Consider the following 15,413-nt stretch of genomic DNA (forward strand, 5'->3'; position numbering starts at 1 on the left):
GCTATTTTTTAGAAAATGCCATCGGGTTTTTGCGTCCTATGTACGGTCTGCGAGGGTGCCGAGGCTAGCACGATCCCACCTCATTTGCCCTAAGCTAATGGGTGTTTCTGACCTGGAGCTCTATTGGAAGGCCGGCCACCTGCGGAGGATCGTGGAATGGACTATTGGAGTCCCGAAGCAGTGGTTGGCGATAGAAGAAGTCCTTTTAGATTGGCCCCTCAATATCTTCCCTTGGGTATCCACCCCGAGACTTCGCACACACCTGGGGAAACTCACTACGGTATCACCTATGTACGGTGTTAGCAGACACGTTATGAAAGGGGGTGTTGTATCCTCTGCCCCTTGTCCCCTGCTTCCCCTCGTCCCCAACCTGGACTTCCCTCCGGGCTGGACATCACAGCGCTCGCTGCCCCTTCGATCCCTCTCGCGAGCGCCTCTACGCTTCCATCATGTGTTCTCAGGTACCCTTACCATCACTCCAGAGGTTGTTTTTTCCTCTACTACTATTACTCAGGCCCAGCGCTTCTTTCTGCACCAGCTGAAACATTTTGCCTCCTCTATCACCCAGACTCCCCTTTTGACTAGACAGCTCTCTGCCTTTGAATCTTTGTGCACTCTACCGACCGAACCCTCACATCTCCTCTCGACGCTGTACCCTCTGTTGCTGGACTCTGTCTCCACTACTAAACCCTTTTTCATTGGTTTGTGGGAGAGGGATCTTGGTATTTCCCCATCTCCGCAGGAATGGGATAAGGTGTTCCTGGCCATCGACAAGGGATCTCTCTCAAGCAAACTGCAAGAATGCTCGTATAAGATCCTAACGCGCTAGGACAAGGTTCCCGCAGATCTACATAGATTTATCCCCTCTATCCCAGATACTTGCTGGCGATGTGGGGCCAGTGGGGGCACCCTGTACCACCTGTGGTGGGCGTGCCCTACGATTCAAACCTTTTGGAGTACTGTCTGAAGGGTCTTAGAGTTAGTCTGTGCTCCCGATATTCAATTCACTCCTGCGACAATGCTATTACACATGAACCCCCTCCTCCATGCAGCCTATAAACGATCTCTGACGATCCATTTAATTAATGCTGCGAAATCGAATATCCCCCGGTTTTGGAAGTCTCTTGCAGGCCTGGCTCCAGAAAATTATGTTCACAGCCCAAATGGAAGATTTAATCTGGTCCGCTAGAGGCAAGGGTCATCAGAACGATCTCCGCTGGTTTTGGTGGCATTCGTTTGTTGCGTCTCCTGACTTCCGACTAATTTTTGGGACTCCCAACAGCTCACCCTAGATGAAACTCTCTCCCCTTTGTCTCATTGCGATGGGTTCATCATGCATTCTAACGCTTCACACACGCATACACACGAAAGATGATGGCATGGTACTTCCACATTTATGTCTTACTCTCTTATTTTATTATGTTTTCCTCCATTAGCGTATATTCTCTGTGGGTAGTTTTCTTTGTTAGTTTTCCATTACTGTCGATGGAGCGTTTCTGTTTCTCCGTTGATCTCCGTGATACACCGACCCAGCTTTGATTCATGAGCTGTTTGATGTAAACTAATTGTTAAGAGCTGTCAGCGCTCTATGTCATTACTGTACTTCGGCTCTTGCCATGTAATGCTTGTACCATCTCATCTTATTTATATTGTCACATTTGGATGTACTCTGTATGTGTCCTTGCTCATGTAGAGTCACATACTGAGCCAAAAAACGGCATATATCCAACCCGCGAACATCAGCAGGACCAGGTTGGTCCTGAGTGGGGGAACGGTTATACAGATCTGAGTAAAAGGTGACAAATTCCGTGGCAATGTCCAAAGGAAAATGTTATGTGACACCATCCGAACGACGTATTTTAGGGATATAATGACTGTTACCATGTTCATGATCAATGGCTTTAAGCCTGTCATAGTGCCTCTGGGCTTGATCATGAAGGATAGCAGCAAGTTCCCCACGAAGCGCAGTAAGGCGAACAAAGTCGCTATCTTGTTGGGTATCTTTGTGGACCCACTCCAGACCCACTATTTGTGTGTATCCTCTCTTTCTATCAGTGCCCAATTTAATTTAATAAGCTGACCCCTTACCACACACTTAAGAGCATCCCAAACCGTGGGAATGGGGATATTGGGCAACAAGTTGGCCAAGATGTAATCACGGAGGGTGTCCGCCACTGCATACGATACAAGGGCATATACAAGGGCTCATAATAGACACTCATTTAACCATCATGCACTTTGAGTGGGGTGAGTGAGAGGAGATGTGAACGACAATGTAAGGGGAGCATGATCAGACCACGTTATGGGACTATACTTGGCATCCACCAAGGACGACGATAATGCAGAACAAAGAGGCAATCTATGCGGGAGTACCGCTTGTAAGGAGAAAAAACTAAAATCCCTGTCCGTAGGTTGTAAGGCTCTTGAACAATCTACTAACTGCTCTGTCGCCAGTAGGGCCTGCACTCTCTTCAAGACCGACAAGGGGATCTGGGAAGAACCCATGGACGAGTCCAATCCTGGATTAAGCGCAACATTTAGGTCTCCCCCAAAAATCAAAAAGCCCTCCTGAAACTCCTGCAGCTTCCGTAACGTTTTTGTCAGCCGTACATGCTGTTTGAGATTGGGAACATACACGTTGCCTGGCAGTACCTACACGTTTGCTATCTTCCCCTTCACAAAAAGGAATCTGCCCTCAGGGTCAACTAGTTGAGCAACATCACTGAGAGGAAAGTATCTAGAGAACAGCACTGCAACTCCCCTTGACTTAGACTCCGGATTGTTACCTCACTAAGAGTCTGGAAAATCTTGATGGAGAATTGGATATTTTTCCTCTGTAATTGCACAGAGAGGCTCAAGAGTGAGGACTCACTGAAGCGGCTGTCTGTTCTTGTTGATCATCTCAAACTTGTTTTGTTATTCCCCATCAAAATAGACCTGATGACAGATCATCTTAATGTACATCTGGTCTGTTGATGTCCTCAGTGTAAATTTACTTTCTGTGAACTATAAATTCTTAGAAAGGCATTATCTTAGAGCTGAGACAAATCTCGTAGATACAAAGGAACAGCCCTCACATCAAATTATATCTCTATCCATGCAGATACATGTTTGACTAAATTGTAACACAGGCTTGCATGGAAGAATTACTAAAAGGCAGTTTCACCTTTGAGCAGTGGCCCAGTGCAAGGAACACGAGAGATGTTTCACAATGTACTAACCATTTGGAGACCCAAAAGAATTACTTGTCGCTGGTATCAAACTCCAGCAAGACTATTTAAAATCCCTACTACTTTGAAACTGTTTTCAATGTTTTTTAACCTAATAAATTGCATTTTTTTTGCTCACTGATTAATAGCAATAATCTTATTTGATCATCATCCATATCACTAACACCATACACTAACTGGAACCTAGCTCTAACATATAACCTCACCTAACAATATAACTACTCTACTGTAACCTCACCTTACAATATCCCCCAACCCCCAATCTAACCACTAGATATAATCACTTATATAATTAATTATTTGCATGCTAGTTCATTTTGAGACACCAAAAAACATTGCTTCCAAAAAATGAGAGATACCAAAAAATATTTAAAACATTTTATCAGGTACTGGTCTGGGAGCGTAAGGCAGGGGCGCATGGGAACAAGACTTAACAAAACGCAAAACTTGTGGCCAACAGTAGAGCCCTGCGCGGGATTACTTTTTTAATCCCGCTCCCGCGGTTTTTAATCCAGCTCCCGCCCGCTCCCGCAATGTGGGTGTTCCGCTCCCGCCCGCTCTCGCCACTTTTGTGGCTAATCCCGCCCTCTCCCGCCACATTTGTGGCCAATCAGTCCCGCGCGGCTGCCCTCGAGTTGTTCCCTCACGGCGTCTCTTCTCTTGCTCCGCCCAGGAACAAGGCAGAGTCACAGGAAGTGACGTCACATCACGTGACTCCGTTTTGTTCCTGGGCGGGGCAAGCTAGGAGACACTGTAAGGGAGCAGCAAGAAGGCAGCCTTGCGGGACTGCGCGGGATTACCGGGACCCGCAGGTACAGTGCCTGACCGCCCGCTCCCGCCCGCAGCCCCAGCAAGACCGCCCGCGCCCAGGATCCAAACATAGTGTAACAACTTGTGAGAGAAACAAAGTTGTCTTATAGGGAATTTCATGCAAAGTTAAAAAGACAGAGCAATGAGTTATGATGTTGTGATGTAATAGAAGGGAAAACAAAGGTTTGTTTTCAATCTTTAGGTTTTCAGTTTGAAGGGGCATTTTATTTGGATAAATGCCTTACAGTGTGTTGTGCTATTTCTTGTTTTTATTTTGAAGCTTTTCCATCTTTCTTACACTGGTCAGTTCATTATTTTAATGTTTTTATATTCATTGGTAAAACAGATAGTAGTGATTGCTTGACATTGCTCAATTAATATTTTTAGGTTATCAATATAGTTTGGGATTCCATTAACGTGTGAAAAAACAGTATCAATATCATAACAATTACTAGGTGATACAATTCAAATGATGTTTAACCCCTTCACCTCTGGAGAGCATGATAATGGGGAAATGAAATGATGTGTAGAATAACAGTAAAACAAAGCCATTTGTTACTACACCATAAGTTGTTTTTGGGCAAGATTAGCACATTCTATTTGTCTACTCCAGAGAGTTCATACATGGAAGGGAAGAAAATTCAACACAGGCCATTTGGGAGTACCAGTATTACACCATTATGAGAAATAAAGTATGTGAATGCTTATTACGTGAAATAGGTTGTGTTTCACCTCCTCTTTACAAAGCCAATAGAAATATTGTGCTTATGATGTATTATCAAGTATATACATAACATTTACAAGCTTTAATTTCATTATAAACATTTAAAGCTTTAGAAGGTAACAAAAATTGATGTTTCTCTTATATGCAACAGTACCAAATTCATACATTGCATTACATTTTTAAATATTTTCTTTGTTTACAGCTGCTGGCAAATGCAATCCTTTTTGTTAGTGTAAATTTGTCTGGGGTTTTTGTGCGGATTTTAACTGAAAGAGCGCAAAGAAAGGCCTTCCTTCAGGCTAGAAATTGCATAGAGGAAAGACTCAGGTTGGAAGATGAAAACGAAAAACAGGTCAGTTTTGCTTTATTGTTCAATTAAAAATATTTATATAACTGGCTTGGTATTTAACTTTAATGTACTGTGCAATAGGGAAACTGCATGCTCAAATAATATTGCGGCCTTCCACAAACAAGAAAGGCAGCTAAAAGAAGTGTAGCCACTCTGGTTCATGAAGTACTCCCCTGGGTAAAACAAGTCTCAAGAGAACTGTACTACAATGAAGCAACACACCAGTGAGGATCCAAAGGAACAAAAATTTTATTGAAATTGGGCAGGGTTTATAAATCCACATTGCCTGGAGAATTGGAGTTAAAAATACGATACAGGAATGTTGAATACCTACCAGTGGTAAGATTGGTAAAGAAGTCTACAATTAAATGTAGAATAGACAGTGAGACATTATTATAACACATGCAAATTGAAACAAGGCAGTGAAAAATAAAATACTACAATTTAATCCTTCCAGGTGAATGTTAATTTGAAGTCCCAATAATATTCTTACAATGGGGGTCCTGCATGTGTTACATGGTTTTATCAGGGGGAGAGACACTCATTAACGGGGCTATGGTATAAAATAACCAACACGGTGATAACTTTTTTCTTTGGCGTTCTTCATCAACATCATCCACAGTCTTGCATTCCCGAGTTGGTTCAGGTGTGTCAGAATCTCTCTGCAAAAGATGAGTCATTTGTTAGTTTCATATTAGTACAGGAGATGCTAGGCATCCATCCTGTCAGTGCTCCAGTTCGTGGCTTGGCCTGTCTATGAGGTATCGTCTACCAGTGTAGCAGGAACCAGGGTCTATTGCAGGGGCGTCCAACCGGCGGCCCTCCAGCTGCTGCAGGACTACATCTCCCGTCCTCCTCAGCCAGCGCCTTAGCTGAAATAGCATTATGGGAGATGTAGTCCTGCAACAGCTGGAGGGCCGCAGGTTGGACGCCCCTGGTCTATTGGGATGTTCCTGGCCATTGTTGCAGCCTTCCTCAATTGCCAGCTACAAGATGGATAGCCTCTCTGGTTCTCTTGTTACAAGGGTCCGATTTGCTTAATAGCTTTTTTTTAGAGCTACTTTGATATACTACACCATAATTTTTTTTTCCTTTTCTTTTATATATGAGCCTTTTGGATACTTTGTGTGGAAGGGTATCTTTGTACATATTATTTTTGTGTTGCATATATAATTTTATTCACTTATTATTTGGGTACGCAGACACTTGTGGGGTTTTGATTATATTTTCATGCCAGCTCACTCAGACATATAGCTTGCAAGTGCAACCACACATCACATCCCCACATGAACAGAGACCCCAAGTCTCCTGGAAATGCAGTTTAATCCTGCCTCCCTGATGTATGCAACAAACAAACATAAAAAACAATTTGACAGAACATGAACCATTTGGCCCATCTAGTATGGGCATTTTTCTTTATGAAAGGGATTCAAACCCCTATCAGTACTTCATCTGTTCCCATAGTTATAATACCTCTATGTTTATCCCACGCCTGTTTTAAATGTCCTTACTGTATTAGCATCCACCACTTCTGCTGGGAGCCTGTTCTATTTATATACCATCCACTCAGTAAAGTAGAACATCCTTACATTAGCTCTAAGACCTCTAGGTTTAGACTATGAACTCTTGTTCTTACATTGCGTTTCCTTTCAAATAGGCTTGCCTATTTCCCTTTAACCCCTTAACGCCCAATGACAGCCCTGGCCCGCCATTTCATTAAATAAGCTTAGAAAGTGATCTACGATTACTTTCTTCTCTTAAATGGTTTTGTTGCTGATCAGCATCAGGCGCCATGTGTGGCCCCTCCCCGGGGAGTCAACATGCGCCATACACTGTATGGCGACGGACACCCGTTTTAAAAGAGTTTAGGAGCAGATCAACGATAGCAAGGCATTCAGGGACACCAAAAACTCACCCCAGGACGTGCTGTGACCGTAACCGGCACTGCAAGTGATTTTGCCACTCGCAAGATAGCGGCGCGTCCATTAAAAAAATAACAATGCTGGAAAAGTTCACTACAGGGACTCCAGGCCCTCTTGAGAACTCTGGCTCCACTTGCAGGTTGAATACAGGTACTGCATTCAACCATGCAAGTCAATGGAACCCAGCTTTCTACTCAATTTCTAAAAAAATAAAATAATAAAATGGAAAAAATAGCTAAAAAAAGTGGTAACATTTAAAAATAGTCATGCAGTGATGTCACCATCAGAGAAACCATCCAGTTCCAGCAAAATATAAAAAAAAGGTTTATTATTATGAGGAAGTGCTAATATTAGCGCTGTATTTTTCCAAAAATCTTGACATGGAACAGTAAAAGTATTTCAAATACCCAAGGGGTGTCTAATTTAAAAAAAGAATGGGTTGCTGGGGTAAATTGGAGTGGCCGGGTCCAAAGATAGGGCATAGGCACAAACTGACCAAAATGTGGAAAAATAGCACACTTCACAAATGTGGCCTTTTAGCCCGCAAACATCAGACACTCGTGAGATGTTGCTGAACACATATTGGGGTGTTGTTTGATATTGACTTATACCTAGAGCTATAAATTTATACCTGAAGTACAATTACAAAAAAATACAAAAAAACATTACCACCACAAACTTTGGAAAAAGATGGTGTTAGAGTCTCATGCATGGAAAGGGTTAAAATACCAGCATTTGACATACATTGGGGTGTCTACTTTTCAAAAATATATGGTTTGATGGGGTAAATTGCATTGGCCGGCATAGATACCCGAAATAGCACATGGGGCGGAATGACCAGATTTATACCAGGGTATTTCTAAACTCAGGACAAATAGTAGAATCTATTTAGCAGTTTTTTTCATTAGCTTTTTTGGATGAGTAAAATATTTTTCAAATAAAAGTGAGAAAAAGGTTTTTTTTTTTGTAATTTTTCATCATATTTTATTATTTGTTGTAGGAAATTAGATGATATGAAGAAAGCCCTTCTTGTCTTGAAAAAAAACAATATAAAACTTGTGTGGGTAGACTACATGGGTGAGGAGAAAATGTCATCTAAACTCGATCACCGCAAAAGTTGTAAAATAGCCTTGGTCCCAAGGGGTACAAAAAGTAAAAAACAGCCTGGTCATTAAGGGGTTAAGCATTTAAATGTTTATATTGCATCTCCCCTCCCTCTTTTTTCCTCCAAGCTATACATTAGTCTTTCTTGTTATTTTCTATCTTGCAAATCACCTACCATGTCTTAGCCCTCCTCTTCAATGTGTCAATACATTTCTTGACATGGGAGCTCCAGAACTGCATGCAATACTCTAGGTGAGGCCTGACCAGAGATCTATAAAGTGGCAGAACCCACCTCTGTCTTCTCAACACTAGTTCCTCTCGGAATACACCCAACACCTTGCTTCCTTTTTCCAACACTTAATGACATTTTCTGCTTCAGAAATAAGTACTTAACTACCGTATTTGCTCGATTATAAGACGACCCTGATTATAAGACGACCCCCCCAATCTGAATATTAATTTAGGAAAAAAAGAAAAAGCCTTAATATAAGACGACCCTATAGGAAAAAAGTTTTACCAGTAAATGTTAATTCATGTAAATGATTTTTTTAAATAAAAGCTATGATTGAGAAAAATATTTTGGTTTTATTTCCTTCTATTTTCCAACCTGCCCCCCCCAGTTATGCACATCTGCCCCAGAAATGCCTTATACCCCCTATATGCCACTGTGCCCCATGATATGCCTTCCCCCCCTATGTGCCACTCTGCCTCCAGAAATGCCTTATACCCCTATATGCCACTCTGGCATTAAGGGGGTTAAAAGGCATATTATGGGGCAAAGTGGCATATAGGGAGGTTTAAGGCATTTCAGGAGGCAGAGTGGCGTATAGAGCGTTAAAAAGGCATTTCTGGAGGCAGAGTGGCATTAAGGGGGTTAAAAGGCATTTCATAGAACACTCTGCCTCCAGAAATGCCTTATGCCCCCATTTAACACTCCCTTGCCCCCTCAAAACTTACCGGTGCTTCTGACTCCCCTGTCATGCAACCGGGGCAGCGTGTAGATGTCTACGCGATTCGCGTAGACAACTTACGCTGCAGCCGGAAGGAGGTGTGGCTAGCAGCAGGGGTTGTCTGCGTCCATCGCGCAGACCTTCCCCGACTGCTGGTGCGGGGAACTCTGATCTCTGACAGCCGGGGAAGGTCTGCGCGATGGACGCAGACAACCCCTGCTGCTAGCCACACCTAGTTGCGAATTGCGTAGACATTTACAGGCTGCCCCGGCTGCACACCGGTAAGTGGGGGGGGGGGGGAGACAGGAGGATCCAGGTCCCCTCCAGCTGTGGGGGATCTGGATCTTAGTTGTCTCATAGTTAGACCTATTTGAGGTCTGATTATAAGACGACCCCGAGCAAATACGGTACTTATTCTTTGTCACTGGCAGAACAGTGTCCCCAGTGCTATATTCTGCCTTGGGTTTTTTTTTACCTCTCAAGTACCTTTTTTTACATTTATCAAAATTAAACTGCAGCTGCCTTTTCTTTAGAAACCATTATTTTTATTATATCATCTAATTTAATATAAAAATGTTTTATATAATATTTTTTTTTTAAAAAAAGGTACTTTTTCTCACTTTTATTTAAAAAATCCTTTACGCATCTTCAAAAACTAATGAAAAAACCTGCTAAATAGATTCTAATATGTATCCTGAGTTTAGAAATATCTGTTTTTAATTTGTTTTTTGCACTGTATATGGTACTAGGTACAAGTAGGATAGTGCTAATTCAAAACTATTTTTTTCAAATATGATCATAGTGCCCCCTGTCCTATTTGGGACTTATTTGAAGACAGCCACTTCAATTTACCCCATCAAACCATATATGTTTGAAAACTAGACCACCCAGTGTATTTCAAATGCTAGTATTTTAACTCTTTCCATGCACTAATTATACCTAGTGGGGGGGGCGATCCGCACCGGGTGCCGCTCATCAGGGGGGTGCCAACTTGCCGGCACCCGGCACCCCTCAAGAGACGGACAGTAATGTCCGCCGCTGGAGGAGCAGGTTCGCAAGGGAGCGGTATCGGAGGTCTTTAACAGACCTCCGGCTCCCTTGAGTGATCTTAAGCCGGTTCAAGGGAACCGGCTTAAAATCACTCAAGGGAGCCGGAGGTCTGTTAAAGACCTCCGATACTGCTCCCTTGCGATCCGCGCGGCAACTGCTGCTGTGCGCCGGGGTTTGTTGTCAGATCCCGGCGCACAACACTGAAGCCGCGCCCAACGCTGTCCGTGCCCTCTGAACACGGAAGAAGACAGAAGAAGCGGAGCGAAGAGGAAGAAAAGTAGCTGACTGCTGTAAGAAGAAAAGAGGAAAGGTAGAAAATCATTCAGTGAGAGTGACAGTGAGAGTGGATTGGTATGTGTGGATTGGTAAGTGTGGATTGGTATGTGTGGAATCTGTGGATTGGTAAGTGTGGATTGGTAAGTGTGGAATCTGTGAATTGGTATGTGTGGATTGGTATGTGTGGATTGGTAAGTGTGGATTGGTAAGTGTGGATTGGTAAATGTGTGAGAGTGATGGGTGTTATGCTGTACCATTTCCAATGTCTTTTTCATTATATAATTATGCTCTAAGGTACATGATAACTCCCATCACTCTATACTGTTCCATACAGTGGCAGAGCTGGGAGACAGAGGCCTTGCACCCCCACCACAGGACTCCTGAAAGGTAAGTGAACTTTAAAGGGGGAAAGGGTAGATAGTTAGGAGGGGGTAGATAGGGAGAAGGGAGTGAGACGGGGGGGATAGGGGGTAGAGGGGGAGAAGGGAGTGAGAAGGGGTAGATAGGGCAGAAGGGGGTGAGAATGGGTAGATAAGGAGAAAGGAGGGTAGCAAGAATATTGAAATAAAGAGTCAGAATGAGAGAGAGAAAATTAATGGATTAATGTGTGGATGAATTGTGTGAATGAGTGAGAGAATTAATGAATTTGTGAGAATGCATCAATGAATATGTGTAAATATTTGTGTGAAAGAATAAATGATTGTGTGAATTAATTGTGTGAATGAAAGTGAATTAGTGAGTGACTGTAAAAGTGTTTGTGTTAATCATAGGTGTATAGTTGATTTGTCAAAAAGGCAAAGATGGTATAAGCAGGGTGTTTATGGGACAAAAATGGCACAGTCAGGGTGTTTATGGGACAAAGATGGCACAGGTAGCGTGTTTATGGGAAGATGGCGTACACTCGGCTGTTTGGGAACAATGCTGACTCATGCTGGGCTGTTTGGGGGCAAAGATGGCACGTGCAATCTGTGATATATGCCTGTAATTTAGGGGGTTTTATCTATACCTTTTATTGCTGAGTTTTTTGTGATTTCTAGTTGATCTATACCTGCAATGCTGTTTCCGTACATTATTATTGTATATCTGCAAATACGGGATTTGTACGTCTGATTCTATGCCTCCAGTGCTGAGTTCACATGTGAACAATGATAATAACAATATTAATATATATATATATATATGATTGCTAACAGCAGTCACACTCCTATCATGCCCAGGCAACCAGTACATGCTAGAACCTGGGTATGCATGAGCATGATAGCTGTTAACAATTATATATATATATATATATATATATATATATATATATATATATTATTGCTATTTTGTTTTTTTGTCCAATTTTGATGTGTTACTTACTTTTAATAAAAGTGTGAGATTTTTTTTATGGTGTGGGGGGGTCATTTTCGGTTTTGGCCAAGTAAATGCTGAATTTTTGGTTTTGGTCCAGAATTTTCATTTTGGTACATCCCTACTAAGCCAGACACTGAAGTGGTAGGCCTATACCACATCAATGTTTGGCTTAGTATATAGTGATAGGGGTTATGCTGCACTATTGTCAATGTCTGGCTCAGTGTATAGTGATGGGGATTACACTGTACCACTGTCAATGTCTGCCTCAGTATAAAGTGATAGGTGATATGATGAACCACTGTCATTGTCTGCCTCAGTATATAGTGATAGGTGTTATGCTCTACCCCGTGAATGTCTGCCTCAGTATATAGTGATAGGTGTAATGCTGTACCCGTCAATGTCTGCCTCAGTATATAGTGATAGGGGTTATGCTGTACCCTCGTCAATGTCTGCCTCAGTATATAATGATAGGTGTAATGCTGTACCCCCGTCAATGTCTGCCTCAGTATATAGTGATAGGTGTTATGCTGTACCACCTTCAATGTCTGTGCCAGTATATAACGATAGCAGCTATGCAGTTTTAAAGTGTGTGTGTGTGTGGGGGTGCCACATACAGGATCCGCCCCAGGTGCCAAATACTCTAGGTACGCCCTTGATACCACCTTCTTTTGTCAGACTTTATAGTCATTTTTTGCATTTGTTTTCACACACATTTTACTTTAGGTATGAATTTACAGCTCCTGGTATATGTCACCATCAAACAACACCGTTCTAAGCCATGATACCTGCCTCTTATCCTTATCCAGATGGCATGTCATGGAAAAAAGTTCAGTTTACAACCAATGACATGCCTGGCACATCATGGCATTAAATAAGTTTAGAAAACGATCAACGGTCACTTTCTTCACTCAAATGTTTTTTCAGCAACATCAAAATCTGCTCCAGGAACCCTGTGTGGCCCCTCTTCAACGTCTGCCATTTTCATTATAAAAGAGCTTGTAAGAGCAACATAAAAGAGTTAAAGTACTAGCATTTTAAATACCTTGGGGTGTCTAGTCTTCAAAAAATATATGGTTTGAATTAGGCAGCTTCAAAGATTTCCCAAATAGGACATGGAGGCAGGGTTACTACATGTCAAAGTTCCAAGCTGAAAAATGCGCACTTCCCAAACAACCTGACAAACCCCAAAACGCACGCATGGGTGGTATCACTGTATTTGGGAGATGATACTGAAAACATATTGGGTGTTTGGAAATGACATATACCAGGAGCTGCAAATCTTTCTGCTCACCACCACACTCTTAGGAGTGTCAATCCGAACACAACCCCGGAGACGGGTGCTAGGGACCCACGGTGCCTTTCCAAAGTACACAAAAAATCTGTATAGAATCTATTTTTCCTTTTTCATTGTTATTCACTTCACCTATCAGTGGTCATAATGTTATGGCTGATCGGTGTATATACATTGTACCTCATTAAAGCCTGAGGGCTAGATGGTAGATATTAGCAAATGTGAAATGTATTACTATGTGTTACTGTTTTTTTTTTATCCTGTATCATGTATTTGAATCTACTTTACTTTTTCTTTTTTTTACCTCTTTTTAAGGAGCGGCTTCTAATGAGCCTTTTACCACGAAATGTTGCTATGGAGATGAAAGAAGATTTCTTAAAACCACCAGAAAGAATTTTTCATAAGATTTACATACAGAGGCATGACAATGTGAGGTATGTTTTTATGTTTTAATGCAACGGTAACACTTAAATTTGATTTGAGTATATAAGTTACAGCATTTTTGTTTCATTTTTTCTCTAATTCAAGAGTTCCTTAAATATTCTGGCACACCTGTCATTAAGTTTTTTTTATTTGTTTTTTTTATTACAATGTACAATACAGTTTATTTTTAATTGTAAATTGTAGTCAGTTGTAACCCCTTACTCGACTGACAACTCAACTTGTGAATAGACCCAATGGACTCGTTACCATAGTCCAGCAGGCCACACTGCCCAAATTTTTCAGGACCTGAAAGTGTCATTATGCAATTCCATAAGTTTAGTATACCGAACGACCTTAATCGTATGAGCTTTTGTTGGCACCACTGAATGTTTTCAGGACCATGCAATTGTAAGCTTGTAACGGCTAAAAAAACATCCTCCTGAATTTTACAAATCAAAAGGATATTTTTTAGTCGTTAAGCTTACAATTGCATGGTCGTGGAAACATGCAGAGGCGCCGACAAAAGCTCATATTGATTAAGGTGGGTCAAGATAATAAAGTAATGGTATTAATTTCATAATAACATGGTTAAACCTAACAGTGCCATCACCAGAGAGAGAGCTATACCTCGTTCTATGGCAAATCTCTCAGATATATTATTTCTTCCTCACAGCAGTCGTTTTTTTTATACCAACCTTACCAAATGTGTAGCGTTGTTAGTTGACACAGAGCGTCCAACAAAGCAGGTAGATAACTGGTTACATCTTATCAGGTTTAGTGGGATAATGGTACCATAATAATAGGGCCAGCTTATTTCCACATCACTCACATCTGGAAACCTTAGCTAATTTAAATGCAGCCTTGTCCCATTATTTTAGAGATATTCTTGGGTATTCTTCCCATTCGACCATATACGGTTGTTCAGGAGGTATCCACTATATATCCCAGAATAAAAAGTTGTGATCGCTCAAAATGAGCTTGCACATAGCAGTTCCCCTTGTTACTGTATTACCTGGAACACTGCATTTTCTTTTATGGCTTCAAAAGACATGAACTGAGATTCCAAAAGTCAAAATATATCTTTATTGATGGCAGGCCAAAGTAAGGCCTTTTTAATGTATATCAGCAAAAGAGGTGCTAGAAAAGTATGTATATTTTTAGCGACGGGGAGGTATAATTACTGTAGAAAATCCTTTTCGCCCCTGAAAGGCTGGGATATTTTCAACAATTTTTGCATCCTTTTGTTTCAGTGGAAAACTATACATTGTTTCGTTGTTTTTTTTAAACAATTCAGTCTAAAGCTGATTTCAGGAGAATTTTGCATCAAGATAATTTAGTAGAAAATTGCATGGTAACACTGGTGTAAAGTGTCAAAATACATAAAATACAACAAAATGATGGATTTCCTGAGAGCTCACATCAAGGGCAGTAACACAAGTATAGGTTTGTCTTTTTATTAACACAAGTCACAAACAAAAGTGTTCAACTATAGGCCACACAAGATTATAGGTCGCACCCTAAAAGTTTGGTGCTATTTTAAAGAAAAAATATTTTTTAAGAAAAAATACACATTAGTGGAATGGTAAAACAGTATTTTATCTAATGAACAGGAATATATGTATTTTAACATTTATGGTATTTATTATGCAGTCAGTATAGGTTATATACAAACAGAAATTTGGAAAACAATAGACATGTTAAGGTCCCCCCTTAATTCATAATGCACCTCCCCCCTTAATTCATATGCCCCTCTGCCCCCCTGAAATGCCCCCCCAGATATGCCACTCTGCCCCCATATATGCCACTCTGCCTCCCTAGATATGCCGGGGCTTCGCAACGCTTCAAAGGTGTAGCACCGGAAGGTTATGTCACGCAGGTGCTCCGTTATAGAAGCCCCAGTGGCAGCAGCGGCTGTTGTCTACACGAATCGT

General features: G+C 41.5%; 1 protein-coding gene across 1 annotated transcript in view; it reads left to right on the forward strand.

The window, feature by feature from the left end:
• ADCY1 (adenylate cyclase 1) overlaps positions 1-15,413 on the forward strand; it is an 854,652-nt gene that overhangs the window by 79,783 nt on the left and 759,456 nt on the right. The window contains exons 2-3 of the mRNA XM_053467783.1: positions 4,967-5,116; positions 13,375-13,493. Of these exons, the coding sequence (XP_053323758.1) occupies positions 4,967-5,116; positions 13,375-13,493 (269 nt within the window). The remainder of the gene's footprint in view (positions 1-4,966; positions 5,117-13,374; positions 13,494-15,413) is intronic.

This window comes from Spea bombifrons, chromosome 5, assembly GCF_027358695.1.
Source record: "Spea bombifrons isolate aSpeBom1 chromosome 5, aSpeBom1.2.pri, whole genome shotgun sequence".
Taxonomy (NCBI): domain Eukaryota; kingdom Metazoa; phylum Chordata; class Amphibia; order Anura; family Pelobatidae; genus Spea; species Spea bombifrons.